We start from the raw sequence: 23,379 nt of genomic DNA, 5'->3' as shown, positions 1-23,379 counted from the left end.
TTTTTGTCGCCATCTTGTGGCTGAAACGTAGAAGTGCTAGTTTTCATGTTAAATCTCCAAAAATACTCAGAAAAAAAGAACATTTGACATGTGCTGTATTGTATTTCTGGACTGTATACATCAAAATTCCAATAAGCAAATGTTTTTTTTTTTTTTTAAAGAACATTATACAAATTTGGACTTTGCTAAGAAAAAGATGCTGTGTATGCGCGTTATTTCAAACTATTAGTTTTTGATCAAATAAAAGCTAAACTTTTTTTTTTGAAGAAAACAAAAAATACTGTAATGTACCACTTTCTAAAAATCGAACTAAAATATACTATTATCAGTTTAAGATATATATATATATATATATATATATATATATATATATAATATTATATCTATTAGCAAATGTATTGTATTGTATGTATATATCTTTGAAATTATTGTGAAAACGTTTTAACTGAAATTGTACTCATACAAAATAGTGTATAATTTAGTAAATTATTCATTTATTTAGAATATTATTTATTATTTTCTGATTGGGTGACGCTTTTTAGTGCGGTAAATGTCCAAACGACAAACATTTCATTATATACAATTGTAGGTTTTTTTTTAAATATATAAAATTAGGGTCAAGATACATCACATTTTCAAAGTTTCTCTACCTTTAAGCATAGGACAGAATTGGGATGTTAATTTGATTAATCAAGAATTATACTATTAATATGTGTTCACATTTGTACTATACTGCAATAGCAGCTAAATATGTCAGTTTGTCATATTGCAAACTAAAACAAGACTTGTACTTGTTGGGAAACTATCCTGAACAATGTTTATTCAATCTAAAAGTGATATTTACTTACAAGATAGCCATTGTCATGTCATCACAAAGGCATCATACAGGTATATAAAAGTGCATGGCTAATACAAGGGAGGTGGTTCCTTATGAGGAGGGGCAGCAATCATTATCATTAGCCACAAGAGTTATTATTACCATCATACACAGTAAGAAAAGGCACCGGCTCTTCCAATTCCTCATAAGTAAACACATCAATGATTTTCCTCGTAACTACAGTTAAACATGTTTGTTCATGGTCAAATTGCAAGATGTGAAGGAAAAAAGGGAAATAAAAAGCTTGAAAAAGAAAGATGAAGTGACTTTAATTGATTGTTACACTTCATTTACCTCACACACATACGCACACACACACACACACACACACACACTCACACGATTCAGTCATGACAATGAAGACTCGATGCCATGAGTAACGATGACCCCTGGTTTTTTTTTTTCACCCTGACCTCTCACCTCCCTTTCCTCACTTTGTTTCCATTTCCTTCCATTTGGACGACAGCTTGTCAACAGACATTTAAAACCACTTCGAAGTTAGTAGGCCAATAACTTACACACACACTGAACAGCACATAAAGTGCCGCATGTAAACCCTCCAGTTAAGTAAACGTCCCTCGTCTTCTTCTCCTGGTTTGGTGGAGCTCTCAGACTGCTGGTAAGACATCGCAGTGACCGCCTGCAGCTTCTTCTTCTTCAACCTGACATCCGGAGTTTATTGGCCTTCAGGTTTGGCAGCAGACGGGGTCGTGTCGGGTGGAGGGCCGCCACCTTGGGCCAATCTTTGCAGACTGCGGGAGAGATATGACTTTTAAAGACGTCATGAAGGAAAATCCTCCGTCCAGTCTTTTTGATTTTATTTATTTCGTTATCTCATCATTACACACAAACCACAGCTGACTTGGTTGCGCATTATATATCAATACAGTAAAATATGACATGCACAATAAGAACGTGAAAAATTGTCCCACAAATTATTGCCAAAAATGGATATTAATGTCAGCATTATTTTGAGTCCAATTTGAGCACTAAAGTAATCATAGAATATATAATAATAATAATGCAAGTAACCCTTTTAACATTTCTCATTGGTATTTTTTTGCCATTGTAAATTGAAAGTCAATAACTTTAGATTATACTAAATAGGTAAACAAAAAAACAAAAAAAGGACTTTAAATCTCTGTTAGCAAAATTTGCACCTTGAAGTACAGTATTTTTTTTAACCACAGTTAGAAAACTGAGTAGGGAGCTTTTTTTGTTGCCATCACTTTCGGCATACTTGTCATGACTGTCATGTGGAGTGATTATAGTATTTATATAGCGATTTTTCTCTAGTGACTCAAAGCACTTTGTATTAAGAAATCCATTATCTACATTTAAGCTTACAATTACACCAGTGTGGGTGGAAATGGGAGCCATGAATTGATTAAAAGTGGACCCCGACTTAAACAAGTTGAAAAACTTATTCGGGTGTTACCATTTAGTGGTCAATTGTACTGTACGGTGCAATCTTCTAATAAAAGTTTCAATCAATCAATCAAAGTGTATTGCCCAAGGACACAAGGGTAATGATGAGGGTTCGAACCGGGACCTCTTAAGTTTCTGGTCGGCCGCTCTACCATCTGACCGGTTTGGACTTTCTTTGTATATTTAAATGTTTTGTATTGTTTCCTTTTCAGCGCCAATTCCTGTCTGGCTCCACCGCTCCTCTGGTCTTAGCGCTGTTCCACCTGGTTCAGTTTGCCAATCAGGCATCAGCCTGCAGACAGGGCTACGTCATTGTTTTGCTCGGGTTTAGATTTCCTGTGCACTTCCGAGCTGCACTATTCATTTGTGTTTTTGACAACAAATATGTTCACCTGCACTATGCCAGCCGTCCCCGCGTCTTTGTGTTGAAGACCGACAATGTCTGTGTTGAAAGGCTAACCCTCACAGGCACAAGACATTGATACAACGTTGATTGTACACACATGTCCTTTAAAAGTGACTTTGAAACAAAATAGTTGTATGTGTAAACGGAGACAATGTTGATGTCCAACGTTGGATCCACGTTGTCGGTTGGGAAATGACCAAATTTCAACGGTCAAATCAACGTCACAACCTGACATTGAATAAACGTTCAAAAAGCATGTTGTTTCAACGTTAAAATTGAGTTGCTCAATGTCAGGACCGAATTTATCAAGCTCTCAACGTTTTTTTTTAACATTTTCTGCCTGCTGGGATCTTTCTCATTCGTTTTTGAAACCAAAATATTCCCACAACGAGACATTTGGGTTTGCGATCATCTTTTTTTCCTCTCCTGATTTTTGTTACCTTGCAGTCCCGCCTCCACTCACAGAGACAAAGATTGTGGGTGACTGACAAGAGGGTTTACTCTGTTCATTTAATTCTTGCTCATGGATAAACGCGTTCAGGAGCTGAGGGCGATGCACAGAGTGAACCCTCTTGCATCCTGATTGAAAGCAAGAAACAAAGAAAACAAACTACTTCCATAACGTAAATGACCGCCGTAACCACAACACCAGGGGGAGCTCCACAAACCCCGTTAAACCCAGATTCCGATCTAAGAAGGTCTTAACTCATTCTCCTTCTATGCCACATCAATATGGAATGCACTCCCAACAGGTGTAAAAGAAAGTGCATCTCTATCCTCCCTCAAAACCGCACTAAAAGAACACCTCCAGGCAACTACAACCCTAGACTAACACCCTCCCCCCTCCACATCCCACCTTCCCGGATTGTAAATAATCAAATGTATTTACTTGTTCTTATGCTTTCTGAGCTCACTATGTTCTCTGCTCGCTGTACATATCCTAGGAAGTCAGACCTACACTGTTTCAATGTCCATTTCTCAGATTATATACCGTAATTTCCGGACTATAAGCCGCTACTTTTTCCCCTCATTCTGGTCCCTGCGGCTTATACAAGGGTGCGGCTTATATGCGGCCTGTTCTTCTCCGACACCGACGAAGAGGATTTCAGTGGTTTTAGTACGCATGAGGAAGACGATGACACAATGATTAAAGACTGACTTTTCATATACCGGTAGGCTGGTTATTTTGATAACGTACAGGCGAGCACTTTGTATTACTTTGCACCGTTGTATTATTTGTACTCTGCACGAATGCTGTTCGCCATGTCAAAGATGTGAAAGTTTGATTGAATGATTGAAAGATTTATTGTTAATAAATGGGACGCTTTGCGTTCCCAAACAGTCATCTCTGTCCCGACAATCCACTCCGTGGTAGCAGGAACCCCTATATACTACGCTAATTACACATCAAAACCCTGCGGCTTATAGTCGGGTGCGGCTTATATATGGAGCAATCTGTATTTTCCCCTAAATTTAGCTGGTGCGGCTTATAGTCAGGTGCGGCTTATAGTCCGGAAATTACGGTACTTGTTGATGACTGAAGTGCTGATATCAACCAAACCTAACCCCCCTGCCCCAACCCCCTCCACATCCCACCTCCCGGATTGTAAATAATGTAAATAATTCAATGTATATACTCTGATGATTAACTTGTGTGATGTCTGTATTATGCTGATAGTATGTATTTGTACCATGAATTGATTAACGTGGACCCCGACTTAAACAAGTTGAAAAACGTATTCGGGTGTTACCATTTAGTGGTCAATTGTACGGAATATGTACTGTACAATCTACTAATAAAAGTTTCAATCAATCAATCAGACATGGTAATTTATCGATGTCGGCTAAGTTACTGCTTTGATTTTCTTTTGTCCTTACCTTAACTGACTTACAGTATTATCTAATCAGCCGACATGCACACAGGCCTACCACTGCTCGGAACAAAACCAACACCCTTCAATCATTAATGTCTGTTGTGAAATAAAGTTTAAAATCATGAGATAAAGTCAAAATTTTCTTAATAAACAAACAAAAAGGCTTGGTTTTACCTGTCAAACACTAACTTTTGTGTCATGAACAATTATGCAAATTAGACTATGACATCATTTACCTCCTTGTGTTCTCAGGACATTGAATCAATTGCCAACAGACAGTCCAGGTTGTCTTCGAAGATGTTTAGCCTCTCATCAATTCATGCCCAAAGTCTACATAGGACAGCTGTTAAGGTTTGCTTTAAATACAGTATATACATTCGAGGCAACTTATTGATGTCATAAAGTTAACATCTAAACATTGATACAAACAAGTTACTGTCGATGAGGACAGCTCAGTGAAGTCGCACCATTACTGAAATGCATTTTGGGACATGTAGTAGTATCAGTGGAGCTATCGAGTCATTCTAGACAGAAAAAATAGCTTGCGGTTCAAATAAACCCTTTATCTGCTTTTCAGGGTTAGAGAACTATGTTGGGAAATAAACTACATTAAAAGTGTTTTTACTACAAAATCCCAAAACTAGTGACGTTGCAAATCCTTTTCAACTTATATTCAATTGAATAGACTTCAAAGACAAGATACTTAACGTTCGAAGTGGAAAACTTTGTTAATTTTTTGCAAATATTAGCTCATTTGGAATTTGATGCCTGCAACATGTTTCGAAAAAGCTGGCGCGAGTGGCAAAAAAGACTGAGAAAGTTGAGGAATGCTCATCAAACACTCATTTGGAACATCCCACAGGTGAACAGGCTAATTGGGAACAGGTGGGTGCCATGATTGGGTATAAAAGCAGCTTCCATGGAATGCTCAGTCATTCACAAACAAGGATGGGGCGAGGGTCGCCTCTTTGTCAACAAATGCGTGAGCAAACTCCAACAGTTTAAGAACAACATTCCTCAACGAGCTATTGCAAGGAAATTAGGGCTTTCACCATCCACGAGAAACAACAGGACAATTGATCTGCTGTATGCTAATGTCAGGGATGCATACAAGGTCACACCCCCCGCCCCACTAGGGAAGTCTGACCACAATCTTGTTCATTTGCAGCCAAAATACACCCCCCTGGTCCAAAGACAGCCTGTTAACACTTGCTCTGTGAGGAGGCGGTCCCCTGAAATGGAAGATGCCCTCAGGGACTGCTACAACACCACAGACTGGGATGTGCTGCTTCCACATGGTGAGGACATTGATGGGCTGACTCACGGATTACCTCAACTTCTGCATAGACGTGACCTGCACTGCTAAGACTGTTCGGTGCTACCCTAATAACAAAGGAGGTTAAAGCTGTCCTCATCGTAAAGTCCACTACTGTCTGTGGCTGTTGAGTTAGTTGAGTTTTTTGAATTCACACAAGTATATATTTATATATACATATCTGCCATGTCGTATCCAATTGAATTATGCTTGTTTTCTGGCGCCATTTGGTGGTTAAGGAGCATAATTACACCAAAACAATAAAACATTGTTTGTCAATCGGCAAAAAATAAGATGGATTCGATTGTCATGAAAACAGCATAGTAATACACCAGGATTAGTAATAGTATTTTCCATCTAGTTTCACCAGATTGAAAAATAGCAATGATTTAATATTGACATATTTTCTGAGCATAAAGTACATATTGTACTGTTTACTTGTTGAAGTACCCTTTAAAAAGTTGAAATCCTCCTTAAACCACAACGTGGTGCATGCCAAAAAGTACCACTGATAGTCACACACACACTAGGTGTGGTGAAATTACCCTCTGCATTTGACCCATCCCCTTGTTCCACCCCCTGGGAGGTGAGGGGAGCAGTGAGCAGCAGTGGTGGCCGCGCTCAGGAATCATTTTTGTGATTTAACCCCCAATTCCAACCCTTGATGCTGAGTGCCAAGCAGGAGAGGTAATGGGTCCCATTTTTATAGTCTTTGTTATGACTCGGCCGGGGTTTGAACTCGGACCTACTGATCTCAGGGCGGACACTCTAACCACAAGGCCACTGAGCAGGCCCAAAATTATTCAAAGTAATAATTTTTTACTTTTTATTTCTTCATTTTTTTTTTCCTAGAGTGAAAGAAATATTATTCTGAATCACTTTTTATTACAGACAAATAACTGGTTGTGCAGCTTTACAAGAGGTCTGTGCTCCCTTGGCGAGAATACATTTTTGGCAGTGAGTCACTTTTTGGCACAACACCCGTTTCGGGTCAGGGCGTGACAAGGAAGTTGCCAGTCGGGCTTTGATATGTTCCTGTTGTAACTGTTAAAGTGGAAAGTAAAGGATTGATACACTTTATCTTCGACTCCTGCCTCACTGATCGCACAGCTCCACATTGGTGACCCTGACGTGAGCGATGCCAAACGACAACAGCGGGTACAACGCAGCTGGACGCGCACCGCCCGATGCTGGCGGTGCGGCTAATGTCGGTGCCACAAATGCAATTAAGTTGCCCGACTTTTGGCAGGATCATCCACGATCGTGGTTTCAACATATCGAAGCCCAGTTCCAGCTGGGAGGGATTACACAGGATGTGACAAAATACTTCCATGTTGTGGCCGTGCTGGATGCATCTACGACGTCCAAAGCAATGGCGCTGTTGGTGGATCCTCCAGAGGACGGCAAGTACGACGCGCTCAAGGCGTTCCTTTTGCGGATTTTTGAGCTGTCGGAGAGCGAGAAGGCAGACCGCCTGCTGTCCCTGAATGGCCTTGGCGATAGCAAACCTTCTGAGTTGATGGAAAGAATGCTGACTGTGCTGGGCTCTGATGATCCCTCGTTCCTGTTTGTGCATATCTTCTTGCGTCAGCTTCCGGCACCGGTGCGCACCATGCTAGCCAACTCTCCTCTCTGTTCAACCAAAGATTACTGGGCTCTGGCTATGGAGGCAGACAGGATTTTCCATACCTTTTTACCCCAGGGGACCACTGCACTGAAGTTACAGCCAGCTTTTACCGGGCTCAGATATAGTACCGCTTCTCCGCTACATTCCCATTTGTTCTGTTAATCTTGGTGAATTCTCAGTGGTGGTGGTGGTGGGGGGGGGGGGGGGGGGGGGGGGGCTATGGAGGCAGACAGAATTTTCCATGTGTTTTTACCCAAGGGGACCTCTCCACTGAAGTTACAGACCTTCAATACCGGGCTCACGTTTGGTTAACCCTGGAGCTGGCCGAAACCTCAGAGCTGGAGCCACCCTTCTTTGCGGCATGGACTATAGGTGTATATACAGTATGTATAGAGGGCTATTAACCAAAAGGTGATTATTTTTATGGGTTTGAGTGTGACAAAGAAGTCACCAGTCGGGCCACTGATATCTTCCTGTTGTAACTGTCAAAATGGAAAGTAAATGATTGATTAACTTTTTCTTTCGACTCCTGTCTCATCGATCGCACAGCTCCACAATATCATATAAGGTAGGGGTCTTTTCAATGTTTTCCAAGCCAAGGACCCTCAAACTGATAGAGATGGAGCAGGGACCTCCTACTTAAATATATTTGATAAAATTATGTTTTCAACTAAACTGGTCCTAAAGATACCTTGTTTTTGTGCGATACAAAAATATTCAAATACTACAGTATATAGCTGGCCGGCAACTAGTGCGCTAATAGCTATCTGGCAACTAGCATGCAAATCACTAGCTGGCAACTAGTGCCCTAATCGCCAACTGGCAGCTGGGGACGCTAATCGCTAGCTATCCTAAATGCTAACATGAACATAGTTATTTATTCACGTGTTTATTTTAATCCTGCTAAATATATTGAGTAGGGGGACCATTACATCGCCATTTCTAACTACACTACAGTGTGTTGGATTAATGTTAATATGTATCTAAAGACATTTGAATTTGTGGAAAAATTGTTGGGGAAATTGAAAAATGTATTAAAAAAAAGTCTAATCACCCAAAATTTCCCAAACCTCCTTACAACACCTCTGTGGACCCCCCTAGGGTTCATGAATACATCTGACATAAGGAACACATACAACGCCCCTGTTGGTATTAGGGGTGCACAAGGATTAAAGCAGACAAACAAACAAGGGGACTCTTACTCAGTCGACGTTGGTGTGCTAAAATCTCTTTCTTGTTTAGAAGCTACATACAATATTAATTGTTCGCTGTTCAAGCACATAAATATTTATAAAATGTATACAATAAATGTATTCTTCTAGTAGCCTGCTACACTGCGTTCAATATAATTGCTTTTAACCCTAAATCAATTTATTTTAGGTTTTAAATGCACTGTGTTAGATCATCTATAATTTCATGCTATAAGTACTTTTACCATGCCTATTTTATTTGTTTTGTCTAATCAACCCCAAACTACAACTTGGGGCCTGGCAAAAAGTGATTCCAGTTATTATTTTAAAGTTGACACAACATTTCTGAGCATACATGACTTAAATACCCTTAAGAGAGTTACATAAAATCATAACAAAGTATATACTGTACTGTTTACTTGTTGAAGTACCCTTTAAAGTGTTGAAATTACCCTCAATGGACAACGTGGTGCCTGGAATTAAGTGATTTTAAGTAATACTTTTTTTCACTTTAAGTAAAAAAAATATTACTTTGAATCACTTTTAATTACAGACAAAGAACTAGTAGTCCAGCTTTAACAAAAGGTGTAATTAATTTTTGGCAGTGAGTCACTTTTTGGCACAACACCTGTTTCGGGTCAGGGCGTGACAAGGAAGTTGCCAGTTGGGCGTTGATATGTTCCTGTTGTAACTGTTAAAGTGGAAAGTAAAGGATTGATACACTTTATCTTCGACTCCTGCCTCACTGATCGCACAGCTCCACATTGGTGACCCTGACGTGAGCGATGCCAAACGACAACAGCGGGTACAACGCAGCTGGACGCGCACCGCCCGATATTGGCGGTGCGGCTAATGTCGGCGCCATAAATGCAATCAAGTTGCCCGACTTTTGGCAGGATCATCCACGCTCGTGGTTTCAACATATCGAAGCCCAGTTCCAGCTGGGAGGGATTACACAGGATGTGACAAAATATTTCCATGTTGTGGCCGTGCTGGATGCATCTACAAAGTCCAAAGCAATGGCGCTGTTGGAGCATCCTCCAGAGGACGGCAAGTACGACGCGCTCAAGGCGTTCCTTTTGCAGCTTTTTGAGCTGTCGGAGAGCGAGAAGGCAGACCACCTGCTGTCCCTGAATGGCCTCGGCGATAGCAAACCTTCTGAGTTGATGGAAAGAATGCTGACTGTGCTGGGCTCTGATGATCCCTCGTTCCTGTTTGTGCATATCTTCTTGCGTCAGCTTCCGGCACCGGTGCGCACCCCGCTAGCCAACTCTCTTCTCTGTTCAACCAAAGATTACCGGGCTCTGGCTAAAGAGGCAGACAGGATTTTCCATACCTTTTTACCCAAGGGGACCACTCCACCGAAAGCACAGACCTTTAATAACGCGTTCAACTTTAATAACCTTGGAGCAGGCCGAAACTTCACTTTTGGCTTTCCTCCAGGACCTGAGTCAACCTAAGACGCCCCTGCAAGAAAGCGCAGCTGTTTTGGCTGCCAGAACCGCTCTTCGCGGCGTGGACTTTTAAATGTGTAGATTTCTGTGGGGGTCTGTTTCTCTCTGTTAATCTTGGTGAATTATTGGTGGGGGTGTGGAGTGATCACTATAGGTATATATATATATAGTATATATATATAGAGGGCTATTAACCAAAAGGTGATTACGGTTCTGGGTTTGCGTGTGACAAGGAAGTCACCAGTCGGGGCCGCTGATATCTTCCTGCTGTAACTGTCAAAATGGAAAGTAAAGGTTTGATGGACTTTTTCTTTCGACTCCTGCCTCATCGATCGCACAGCTCCACAATATCATATAAGGTAGGGGTCTTTTCAACTGATAGAGATGGAGCAGGGACCTCCTACTTAAATATATTTGATAAAATTATGTTTTAAACTAAATTGGTCTACCTTGTTTTTGAGCAATACAAAAATATTCAAATACTACAGTATATAGCTGGCCGGCAACTAGCGCGCTAATAGCTAGCTGGCAACTAGCATGCTAAATGCTAGCTGGCAACTACCATGCTAAATCGCTCGCTGGCAATTGCGCTAATCGCTAGCTATCTTAAATGCTAACATAAACATAATTATGTATTCATGTGTTTTTTTAAAACATGCAAAATACATTAAGTTGGGGGACCATGCCTCTGCCATTTATAACTACATTCCAACGTGTTGGATTAATGTTAATATGTATTTAAAAACATTTAAATTTGTAGAAAAATTGTGGGGGAAATTTAAAAAACTATATAAAAAAAACCAAAACGTCTTAAGCACCAAAACTTTTTCTGAACCCCCTTACAGTACCTCTGCGGACCTTTTCGGGGTCACAAATCCCCTGATGAAGACCTCTGACATAAGGAACACATGCCATGCCCCTTTAAGCCTTCGGGGTACACAAGGGTTAAAGCAGACAAACAAAGGGGGTTTTCCTCCATTTTGCCACAAGAAAGCGCTATACTCACAAGTCCTTAATGTTGTCAATTCGGGCCTGGATTTTTGCTATCACCCGGTCCACTTGCTCCTAGGATATAATGAAAACAAAAATAAACACACAACAAGGGAAATGTGTTGAGTCAGCAAATTAAGAATGTGACAGTAAGGGTAGTAGGGGTTACCTGACGCTGTCGGTAGAAAAGCGGCAAAGAAAAGAGAGCGATCACTCCTGCACAGAGGAGAAAAAGACAAACGTGACAAACCCAACCATCAATGAATAAACAAGTGCCTGGCGTGATGTGCTACCTATGATGAGGAGGGTGAGGCCATTGCACAGATCTCCAATGTACGTGACAAGGTACAGCAGAAACAGCAACTAAAAGAGAAACAAAGTGTTTAGTTGGACTTCTAAAAGTTTTTTTAGTGAGACAAAAATAGCAGCAGCATCAATGGTGATGGTGTCTCCCTTAATACGCCACAGTCACATATAGACTCCATCTATGCATAGCTCCTCCCGCTCTTGCTGCTGTGTGTCATCTCACATTCCAAACAAGTCAGGGTTGACCAGAAGGTCCTCAGGTTTAGGATCATGTAACTCACACTAGAGGTGGGAATCTTTGGCCACCTCACAATCCGATTACGATTACGATTCAGGAGCTACAATTTGATTAAAAATCAATTATTGGTGCATCTTTATTTTATGTACCGTATTTTTCGGACTATAAGTCGCAGTTTTTTTCATAGTTTGGCCGGGGGTGCGACTTATACTCAGGAGCGACTTATGTGTGAAATTATTAACATATTACCGTAAAATACCAAATTATATTATTTAGCTCATTCACGTAAGAGACTAGACGTATAAGATTTCATGGGATTTAGCGATTAGGAGTGACAGATTGTTTGGTAAACATATAGCATGTTCTATATGTTATAGTTATTTGATTGACTCTTACCATAATATGTTACGTTAACATACCAGGCACGTTCTCAGTTAGTTATTTATGCGTCATATAACGTACACTTATTCAGCCTGTTGTTCACTATTCTTTATTTATTTTAAATTGCCTTTCAAATGTCTATTCTTGGTGTTGGGTTTTATCAAATAAATTTCCCCAAAAAATGCAATTTATACTCCAGTGCGACTTATACATGTTTTTTTCCTTCTTTATTATGCATTTTCGGCCGGTGCAAGTTATACTCCGGAGTGACTTATACTCCGAAAAATACGGTATATTGATACAGATTTACTTTTTTTAATTTTATTTTCACTAAATAAGCGTTTATCACTTGCAACTGTCAAAAACAGTGCATTTGTAATTTAAAAAAAAGCTAAGTTAATTCCCATCACCATTTATGGTGATGGGATTAATGGAGATGTGAGCAACACTGGAACATAAGTGCCCTATAATGAAGTAACTGTTCGAATCTCTGGTTGAGGTGGCTCGCTGCAGTCAGCCAAACTTTAGAACTGCCTGCATTACGTTATTTATAATAAATAAATCGATTATCGACGTTTACTAATTGATTTTTTACTCGTCCATGTCCGAATTGCGATGCATCTAAAAATCAAATATTTCCCCCACTTCTAGCTCACACACACTTTAATTACTGCTAATGTCCTGCAGCCATCTCTATGTACATGTCTGATGCTGGAAACACAGCAAAGAAAGACGGAACACTCTCTATTAACTCCGGCTAGAAATGCGTTGGTTGTAGACGACCACAGTGTATTCAAATGGATATATTGTACAATTTAGTACAATGTGGCGGCTTCGCAACACTGCGGATAAGAAAAACAATTAAGCATATGCTGCATATTTTGGCCTAAATTAAGTATTAAAGGAAGTCCTATATGTATTACAGTGCAGTATTTATCTTATATTATTATTAGAGATGTCCGATAATGGCTTTTTTGCCGATATCCGATATTCCGATAATGTCCAACTCTTAATTACCGATTCCGATATCAACCAATACCGATATATACAGTCGTGGAATTAACACATTATTATGCCTAATTTTGTTGTGATGCCCCGCTGGATGCATTAAACAATGTAACAAGGTTTTCCAAAATAAATCAACTCAAGTAATGGGAGAAAATAGCAACATGGCACTGCCATATTTATTATTGAAGTCACAAAGTGCGTTATTTTTTTTAACATGCCTCTAAACAGCATCTTGGAATTTGGGACATGCGGAGGTTGAGGTGGGCGGGGTTGGGGGTATTTGTTCTGTTGTGTTACGGTGCGGATGTTCTCCCGAAATGTGTTTGTCATTCTTGTTTGGTGTGGGTTCACAATGTGGCGCATATTTGTAACAGTGTTAAAGTTGTTTATACGGCTACCCTCAGTGTGACCTGTATGGCTGTTGACCAAGTATGCGTTGCATTCACTTGTGTGTGTGAAAAGCCGTAGATATTATGTGATTGGGCCGGCACGCAAAGGCAGTGCCTTTAAGGTTTATTGGCGCTCTGTACTTCTCCCTACGTCCGTGTACCACACCGATACCGATAATTTCCGATATTACATTTTAAAGCATTTATCAGCCGATAATATCGGCAGTCCGATATTATCGGACATCTCTAATTATTATGTTGAGGTGATTGATAAAGATATTCACCAAGCAGGACTTCTGTTTCCAGGTTAAGGTTGCTAACAACAACAGCATCTAATATTTGTGCTACTCTATCTTCACCGCTATAATAATGTTGTCCAACTTTTGGCAAACAACTTTTTGATGGACTTCATCTCCTACTCCCCCCTCATCAATAACATCTCTCTCCACATTGGTGAGGCTTTGGCACGAGACGTATCAGTTAATGCCAACAAGATTGCTATCAGCAGCAGTCTGGGCAATGCACAGAGGAGATGAACTCTGTTGATGCACTTCATCTTGGACATCGATAACACAGCTTTTTAGGTGATTGATCTGGTATGACAATGCAGTACATGCAACGCTAACACGGAATGCTAACAACACAGCTAATGATGGTCGCTGAGACTGTCAAGGTGACCAAGTTTTTGCCAAAGAACACACTAAGAGGGATAATCCAGGATGTGAAAGTATTTTCACGTTGTTTCCATTTTGTAATGGCCGGGTGACAGCCATAGCAATGACGCTTGAAGGATCTCTGGCCTACCATTGAGTACTGTAATGTACAGTAGAACAAACTTAAGGCTACTATATTGAGTAAAACGAGTGAATATATGGGTATTATTTCATCTTTAGAGGGCCAAAACTGTATTAAGAAGACTGTAAACAGTTTGTTTTTCTGCTATAAAAATATTTATTAATAGTAGACATTCTTTCACCACGGTCAGGCCTGGAAAAAATTGGCCGTGATAAAAGAGGGACGACTATTCAAATAAAGAACATAGCTAGAATAGTCTCAGTAGAACAAGATCTCCACTGAGGACTACAAGTGCCTGGAGTTGTTTGTTATTGTGCTTTGGGAATTATTCCTTTGTGACTCATACGCAAACAAGTAAACAAACCCCTGTAAGAATGTGTTTGTCCATCTTTTTGTTAGTTGGTAATCTACTTCCTGGTTCATGGAGAATGACTGACAGGACTCCACCATTTGCATTCTAAAGCACATGGAGCGGTTCCGTTGTGCCGACCTGCAATACATGTTGTAAAAATCACCTGTGTTGCTTTTGCGTTAACAAGTAGCTTCCGCACTTTTAAAGGCAAAATCAAGTACAGTGCAGTAAAAAACTATATACTATATGTAATTCTTAGCTGTAATAATAATAATAATACATTTTACTTATAAGGCGCCTTTCTGGGCACTCAAGGACAGCGTACAAAATCAAAACAATAAAATCAATTGGATAAAAACAACAAAAACAACAACAAAGATCGATAAGATTTACAATGAATAAGCAGTCAGGAATAGGTGTGTTTTGAGTCTTGATTTGAAGAGGGATATTGAGTCTAAGTTACAGAGGTCTGGAAGTAATGAGTTCCAAAGATGAGTGGCAGAGCGGCTGAAAGCTTGGGCACCCACGGTGGACAGTTTAAATAAGGGGACAGTGAGATGGATGGATGAAGAAGATCTTAGGGAACGTGAGGGCATGGCGACATGGAGCAGGTCAGAGAAATATGACGGAGAGAGGTTATGGATAGCTTTGAAAGTGAGGAGAATTATTTTAAAGTGGATACGGTGTTTGATGGGTAGCCAGTGGAGTTGCTGCAGAACAGGGGTGATGTGCTGGATTGAAGGAGTTCTGGTGATTATCCGGGCTGCAGAGTTCTGGAGAAGCTGAAGTTTGTGAAGTGACTTGTGAGGGAGACCAAACTGTACCACAGTTGTTTGACGGCTGCTTCATTAATCAGCTTTATCCTAAAATAACCATAACTCCTCTGTACTTTTATAAGCTTTGGCACACTTTTCCCAGTGAGTTTCTTTGTGAGTGACAGGAGGAAAAGCTCTGACTGGCTTGTGAAGAAGACGTTGGTGGTTTGCATGTATATGAGCTGACACATCTTTTCGCACTAATTTGGGTCAATACAGTACTTGGAGTAAGGACTCCATCTAGTGGGTAAGTTAGTACATTTGTTTTATCATAACAAAAGTCATAAAAAGTTGAAGGACACCATTTTTGACACATGTTTGGATCTTAAGTCCTGTGATGAACAAATGACTTTGTAAATCTCCTTGTGCCACATGATGAGCATAAATATGTCAAGGTGAGTGACAGTTGCCGCCAGTAATAGCGGACACATTTAGCAAGTATAATCAGAAGGCCACTACCATCACAGCCGATGATGGAGGGAGTCAGGATGGATGGCGTGGGAAATGAAAGAATGCGAGAGACCGACTGAATTTAGAGAGATTGTCTTTGCTCACCTTGAGAGAGTCAAATAGGTTTCCGACAAAGACGAGTCTTTTCAGACTGTCCACGGCAGACAGAGTCATGACGATGAGTTTCTGCATGACCAGGTCAGCGTGCTCTCCGCTCAGGCTGATGTCCATGTCCAAGTAGGACCTGACACACACATGCAAGAGAATGACATCATCACAAACTATACATAGCACAGAAGTACTTCTATTTTTCTATGCCTCATTTGTTGTGGGATTCGGCTTTCAAAGAAAATTGTTTGCCAAAAGTTTGTACCTGTTTTTGTATACGAAGAATCCCACATGTTGAGTCGGTTTTAGTATGACTGAAAAATAACCCACCATGGGACCAAAGACATTTGTCATCCAGCACTTCGATGTCCATTCCATTTTCATTTCATTCACTCAATATTAAATACAAATAATGCAAGATTAAAATAAATGAATGAAAAGGAGCAGAAATAAGAGTAAATGTATAATCTCTGCGCCCTATTCACACAAATACAACATTAGTTATTTAACTAAGAAGACTATGGAGGCCAATGTCTAGAAAACATCAGCTTACTCAAAGTCATATGTTTTTATCATTATAATTTAAAAAAAAAATACAGAAATAGATTTACATTGTTTTGCTGTACTGTCAAATTTTCTGTTTTAAAACTAGATTAAAATTATATATCTCAGTTCCTTTTAGGTTATACAGTCATACCTTGCCACATCATGCATCAAATGCGGCTTCACCACATTGCTTGATTCCTTTGGGGTATTTTTGTATTTTTTTAAACATATTGTACAATATTTTGGCCCCAAATCAATAATGTTCAAGCATAAAAACGACTGAATGAACTAGAAATATCAACTCTACATATTGGCCACTAGAAGAGTCCAAACCAATCTCGGCACACTGTACAGTATCGTGGCCACCGATTGGCACAGCATCAGGCAGCACTACTATATTGTATTGAAAGAGTGCAAAGGTGACTAAAGGGTGTTATTCTATGTCTAAAGGGCTCTCATAATGTTAAGAGAAACATATTTTGAAAGTCGGGAACAAACCGGGTTATTATGCTTTAGCTATGACAATATTTTAAATATTTATTTATAATTAATGATTCTTACTTTGCGGAAATTAATTTATCGCAGTCATGTCCGCAACCAATTAACAGCAATTAAAGAGGAACGACTGTACCTACTTTCTTTTTTACAAATCTGTTTTGAACATTTTTGGTAGAATTTTTCTATGTGCCTTAAACATCATTTTGATAAAGAAGGCGAGAAACACTACTGAATTCAAGAAAGAACTCAGTTGCAACAGTTGCATCTGTGTGGATTTTAAATAAAATGTTAAAAGGGATGTTGAATGTTAATTTATTAATTTCCTTCGTCATTTATAAGTATTTCACATTGTTTTCTGCATGTAAAACTATGATTATTCTCTATAAAATATGTGGGTAATACATCCGAGGTCTGGAAAAGGATTAATTGTATGCATTTAATTTCTTACCCTACTCAGTGGCCTAGTGGTTAGAGTGTCCGCCCTGAGATCGGTAGGTTGTGAGTTCAAACCCCGGCCGAGTCATACCAAAGACTATAAAAATGGGACCCATTACCTCCCTGCTTGGCACTCAGCATCAAGGGTGGGAATTGGGGGTTAAATCACCAAAAATGATTCCCAGGGGGTGACAAGGGGATGGGTCAAATGCAGAGGACAAATTCCACCACATCTAGTGTGTGTGAGAATCATTGGTAATTTAACTTTAACTTATGGGAAATGTGGTTTTCATCTGACTTTTTGGAACGGATTACTACCAAAAACAGAGTGTAATAGTATAATTATAGGCAAAGTTATTTTAGCTAGAATCCAGGCCACTGAATTAGTCTTAATTAGCTTACAGTGTTTTTACTGCTGCTTCACTGGTGAATTTATTTAGCCTAACATATTTAGCTAATGTGCAACAACTTGTTCCATCTATCAACTCGTGCAATAACTGGTTGCGTAGCAGACGGATTTCAAATATGTTGACGTGTTTTATATTTTAAACACACCTTTACTGGACTGCATTTCAATCCTATAATATTGAATATATTTAAAAATATACAATTGACTCAATTAAGTATAGTGTAGGTCCCAAGCCCACACCAAAACCCAACTTCTGGTCCCCTTCAATGACTTACTTGAAGGGGTGTACTCCGTCGCCCCAATTGAGGGTGTAGAGTATTCTGTAGTAGAAGCGCACTGGGATGGTGACACACATGATGATCAGGGACAACGTGGAGACCACTGTGATGACGTTGAGCTGGAACAAGCTCAGTAGAACCACCACTAAGCCCGTCAGCACTATGCCCGTTCGCTCCGTGTCCTTCCAGTAGATCAAGTCCATCACTGGAAAGAGAAGGGAAGACAATTCATTTTTAACATGCTGCTGATTCCAAATCAGAAGGTTGCGTGCGTGTTCAGATCACGTCAGGGTCACCAATGTGGCATATGCGGATGCTACCAATGCGGCGGTTTGAGGAAACACTCGGTTGCTTTTCCAAACACGTCCCTAATGGTGAACTGCTAACATAAGAATGCTTAACAGGAAGTGCTTAAAGGCGCCTCTATATTGCGCGCCTGAATCAATTAAATCTCACCCCTACCTCAGACCTCTGGGTGTGAGACCTGGACCCTAGTCTCCGCCACACTGCTTTGTTATTACAGTAAGTTCATGCAAAGGATGCTGGGACATGTCGTGGCTGCAGCCCCATAACACAGCTGTCTTTTAAGTGACATCGAGTATGTGGGAAGCAAGCTATAGAAACAGCAGGGGGCGAAGTGAGGAAGACTCCAACATGAGAACCCCAGAGCAAGCTGAGAGGACACATCAGGCTTGAGCTGGGGCTAAAATTAGCCCTCAGATGACGGAGCGGAGCAAGCGACGGACGAGAATTTAAATGTAGCCTTTTCACAGCACCTGCTGCCAGGCGTCAAGCCGTGAGCGGCACCCACTTTTTTTCTCCCACCCTGACACCGGCTTGGTTTCCCCAGTCTTCGTCGTCACCGGGCAACAGCTGCCGTGGAGACTATACACTGCAAAAACTGAAATCTAAGTAAGATTAAATATCTCAAATAAGGGTGATATATGCTTATTTTCTGTCTGATAAGACAATTCTTCTCACTAAGCAGATTTTATGTTAGAGTGTTTTATTTGTTTTAAGGGTTTTGGTTCTAAATGATCTCAGTAAGATATTACAGCTTGTTGCTGAGATTTTATGACCTATATTGAGTAAAACATGCTTGAAACTAGAATATCAACTGTTGCAAAGCTGTGTCATCAACACTCACAAGTATAAAACTACTTTTTTAAAGTAATAATTTCTTACTTCAAGCATGAAAAAAAAAATCATGATGCCGAATGCATATTATTATGTCAAGATAATGGCACTAGCATTTACTTAATTTAAGAATATTTTTCAACATATTGAGCAAAAAGGTCTCTTTTTTTTCTACCAAGAAAAGTGCACTTGTTATTAGTGAGAATATACTTATTTTAAGGTATTTTTGGGTTCACTGAGGTTAGCTAATTTTACTTGTTTTGGAAAGTCTTGACAAGCCGAATTTTCTTGTTCCATTGGCAGATAATTTCGCTTAGTTGAAATAAAATACCCCTAATTTTTGTATTTTTTTTCTTGTTTTTGAACACTGACTTTTTGCAGTGTAGGCAGCGTCTTTACAGTCATGGTACACCATAATACTGCATGTGTCATCTAAACTCTGTGTATTTTAAATAAATACACTTGAAATCTTATCTCAGATAATTATTCACAAAGAGGAAACGGGTTACTTGTATTCGTATGTGCCAATATATGTGTATGGTTGTGGCAAAAAATGTGTTCGATAAAGGTTATTTATAACATATTAGAATAAGAGCAGTGAATAAATCATTGTACAGATCAGGAGTTCTCAACCTTTTGACTCCGGGGCCACTACAGAGGGGCCCGGGACCCACTCAAATATTAACACTGAATTAGTAATCTTACTCTTGATTTGAATCATATTCAATATTCAGTTACAGTTTAACAGCATAAACCTTGTAAAATGAAAGGAAAGAATGTGTGGATCACAAAAATTATTATCAAGGCTTAGGTCAGGCTGATTACAGAAATAAATCCTAATCAAATATACTAAAAAGGAAAGGACTCAGAAACTGAGGTAAAATAAATTTACATAAAATTACACAGTGCTAAAATAAATAAATTCTAACTAAATGAATAAATGATAATATATATATATATTTCTTAACTAAACTGTCAATAAAATTAAAGTGCAAATGACAATACAGCTTAACCACTAAAGTCATATTTTTGAGCATAAGAAACTTCTCTAAGATTTCAGCTCCAGACTTCTTCTGTTTGTTTGATATTGTCATTACTGCCACAAGTGGTGGAAACGTGTATTACAACTGAGTACCACAAACACATACCGTATTTTTCGGACTATAAGTTGCAGTTTTTTTCATAGTTTGGCCGGGGGTGCGACTTATACTCAGGAGCGACTTATGTGTGGAATTATTAACACATTACCGTAAAATATCAAATAATATTATTTAGCTCATTCACGTAAGAGACTAGACGTATAAGATTTCATGGGATTTAGCGATTAGGAGTGACAGATTGTTTGGTAAACGTATAGCATGTTCTATATGTTATAGTTATTTGAATGACTCTTACCATAATATGTTACGTTAACATACCAGGCACGTTCTCAGTTGGTTATTTATGCGTCATATTACGTACACTTATTCAGCCTGTTGTTCACTATTCTTTATTTATTTTAAATTGCCTTTCAAATGTCTATTCTTGGTGTTGAGATTTATCAAAAAATTTTCCCCAAAAAATGCGACTTATACTCCAGTGCGACTAATATATATGTTTTTTTCCTTCTTTATTATGCATTTTCGGCCGGTGCGACTTATACTACGGAGCGACTTATACTCCGAAAAATACGGTATTTGTTGGCAGCGCTCGCGGCCCAACAATGGGCTCCATGGTTAAGAAACACTGGTATACTGTAGATCAATAGTTCTCAACCTTTTTTCAGTGATGTACCCCCTGTGAACATTTTTTTAATTCAAGTACCCCCTAATCAGAGCAAAGCATTTTTGGTTGAAAAAAAGAGATAAAGAAGTAAAATACAGAACTATGTCATCAGTTTCTGATTTATTAAAGTGTATAACAGTGCAAAATATTGCTAATTTGTTGTGGTCTTTCTTGAACTATTTGGAAAAAAAAAAAAAAAAAAAACTAAAAACTTGTTGAAAAATAAACAAGTGATTCAATTATAAATAAAGATTTCTAAACATAGAAGTAATCATCAACTTAATGTGCCCTCTTTGGGGATTGTAATAGAGATCCATCTGGATTCATGAACTTAATTCTAAACATTTCTTCGCAAAAAAAAGAAATCTTTAACATCAATATTTATGGAACATTTCCACAAAAAATCTAGTTGTCAACACTGAATATTGCATTTGTTTTCACAGTTCTTTTTGACAGACATTTAAAAAAAATCTCACGTACCCCTTGGCATACCTTCAAGTACCCCCAGGGGTACGCGTACCCCCATTTGAGAACCACTGCTGTAGATGATAATGGCAAGAAAGCTAGGTGGTTCATTCACGAAGGAGTGGGATAGGTATTGTTTTCGGTTTTTAAGTGTTTTTATTGTGAAGTATTGGTTTCTGTATCTGCACTTCATTGTATTGTTACTAGGGGTAGTAGTAAATAAGCTTTGCTTCTTCCTACCCCCTTTCGGACATGTTGAACTGTCATCAATTTTGATTTTGATGTAACTTTGTAAGCATGTTCAAAATAAACTCCTACTCCCATAATTTTCCCCTCAATATTATTTTTTTTGTTTTGTTTTCAACATGTCCAAAATAAACCACTGGTACAACCGATGCTCAATTCTGACGATACCTAATGAAATGGTCTGATAATTGCCACACTCTTAAGTCTTAACGGCTGTAGAATAAAACATTGGGCTCCTAGAATGGACTGGCCTGACAGCAGAGTGGATAAATCCAAAGTATCACAGCGCGATGTGTGTGTGTGTGTCACAGCAGATGACAACTCATTTTGGGACAAAATCCACTCTGCAGTCCTGATGCCAAGCCAGCTTTGTAGTGAATATGTTGCAAAGTAGCTCGCTTGAATGCAACTTTTCCACCGCATTCAATACAGATGCATCTGAAACCAATAGCTACCTTTTCCTAATCCGCAAAACTGTCACAGATTTTAAAGGAAATAATGTAAGCATGTAAGTAACCTGCCTATAACTAGTTAGGGCAATGCAATATAATCAGATGTAAATAAATAAAATGTATATAGCCAAGTCAACATAGCAACACAACACCATGGTGCACACGCTACATGACATCATTCCTATTTCAGCAACTGCTGCCACGTTAAAATTTGTTGAATGAATGAATACATGGTGAAACTGTAAATTGCAGACATATCTACATAGCTCCCTAGTTGAGGGAGCAGCTGTTTCCTGACTAATTCCACACACATTCATGCCAAACAGTCAAGACGACTAGAAGTTTCTCTCTTTCCACCTGCTGAAAACAGCTCTAAGTAATAATTAATAACAGTAACTACTACTACTTCTGCTTTTTTCTCACCTTTGCTGGCCATCTTGGTAGCCGCTTCAGGCGCTTCCCCTTACACCCTCTCTTGTGCCACCGTGTTCCCCTCGAGCGCCCCCTGAGAGCTGTTTTTGGCCAGCCCCTGCCTGATCAGCAGCCCCAAGCTGAGAGAGCCCAAAAATAAATTTTTTTTTCCTGCAGGTCCGCCCACAGCCACCACGTCTACACTGAAGAAGTGTGGGAGGGGGATGTTACGCGTGAAGACACTACAGTGGCAAATTGCTCAGACGATCACGAAAGCCTCTGTTACTTAAAAGTGCAGCAGGAAAATGCTTAGTGTTGTTTTGCCCGATGAGAAGCGGAGTTAAATTGTGTCACCATGTGAACCCATTTTAACAATTAGCCGAAAACAAGGCAAATATATTGTTTAAATTTACCGAACATCAACTGAAAGTATATTAAATCATTTATTATATCAAAAATACATTTTTGGATATTTTAAATGGTTGTGATACACATTTTTACAGAGTATAGCTGCAAAATAAGCCACTAGTGGGACAAACGTTTTTACAAGTGAAGGCACTTTGATAAAGAATGTGAGAAACACGATTGTATTTAAGAACGAACTTGTAGCAAAGCAAGAAGGTGGCGTTTGCTTGGCTCTCTCATCCTCCTTCTCCCGTCGTCACCATCTTTGCCCACAGGATCCTTCAATAAGTGATGTTAAATGTTCATTTATCTATTTAATTAATCATTTAC

The 23,379-nt window shown here is 39.3% G+C and overlaps 1 protein-coding gene across 1 annotated transcript; it reads right to left on the bottom strand.

Moving 5' to 3' along the window:
- Nucleotides 1–1,127: 1,127 nt before the first annotated feature.
- On the bottom strand, nt 1,128–22,757 carry LOC133658264 (reticulon-2-like). Its single transcript, XM_062060109.1, has 7 exons — nt 22,657–22,757; nt 18,167–18,374; nt 16,001–16,139; nt 11,455–11,524; nt 11,331–11,377; nt 11,178–11,236; nt 1,128–1,629 (listed from the first exon to the last, which is right to left on the bottom strand). Exons 1-7 carry the CDS (start codon nt 22,667–22,669, stop codon nt 1,554–1,556), a joined length of 612 nt encoding a protein of 203 aa, XP_061916093.1. The 5' UTR covers nt 22,670–22,757; the 3' UTR covers nt 1,128–1,553.
- Nucleotides 22,758–23,379: the final 622 nt, after the last annotated feature.

The sequence above is a fragment of the Entelurus aequoreus genome, linkage group LG10, assembly GCF_033978785.1.
Source record: "Entelurus aequoreus isolate RoL-2023_Sb linkage group LG10, RoL_Eaeq_v1.1, whole genome shotgun sequence".
Taxonomy (NCBI): domain Eukaryota; kingdom Metazoa; phylum Chordata; class Actinopteri; order Syngnathiformes; family Syngnathidae; genus Entelurus; species Entelurus aequoreus.
This window is presented reverse-complemented; position numbering and strand designations above follow the sequence as displayed.

Bases quoted from the DNA above. Each gene is read 5' to 3' on its own strand.
- LOC133658264 (XM_062060109.1), bottom strand. The intron at 11,525-16,000 runs GTGAGCAAAGAC...TTTCTCTTTTAG, and splicing joins ACCTATTTGACTCTCTCAAG to TTGCTGTTTCTGCTGTACCT. The intron at 11,378-11,454 runs GTAGCACATCAC...TCCTCTGTGCAG, and splicing joins CCTCACCCTCCTCATCATAG to GAGTGATCGCTCTCTTTTCT.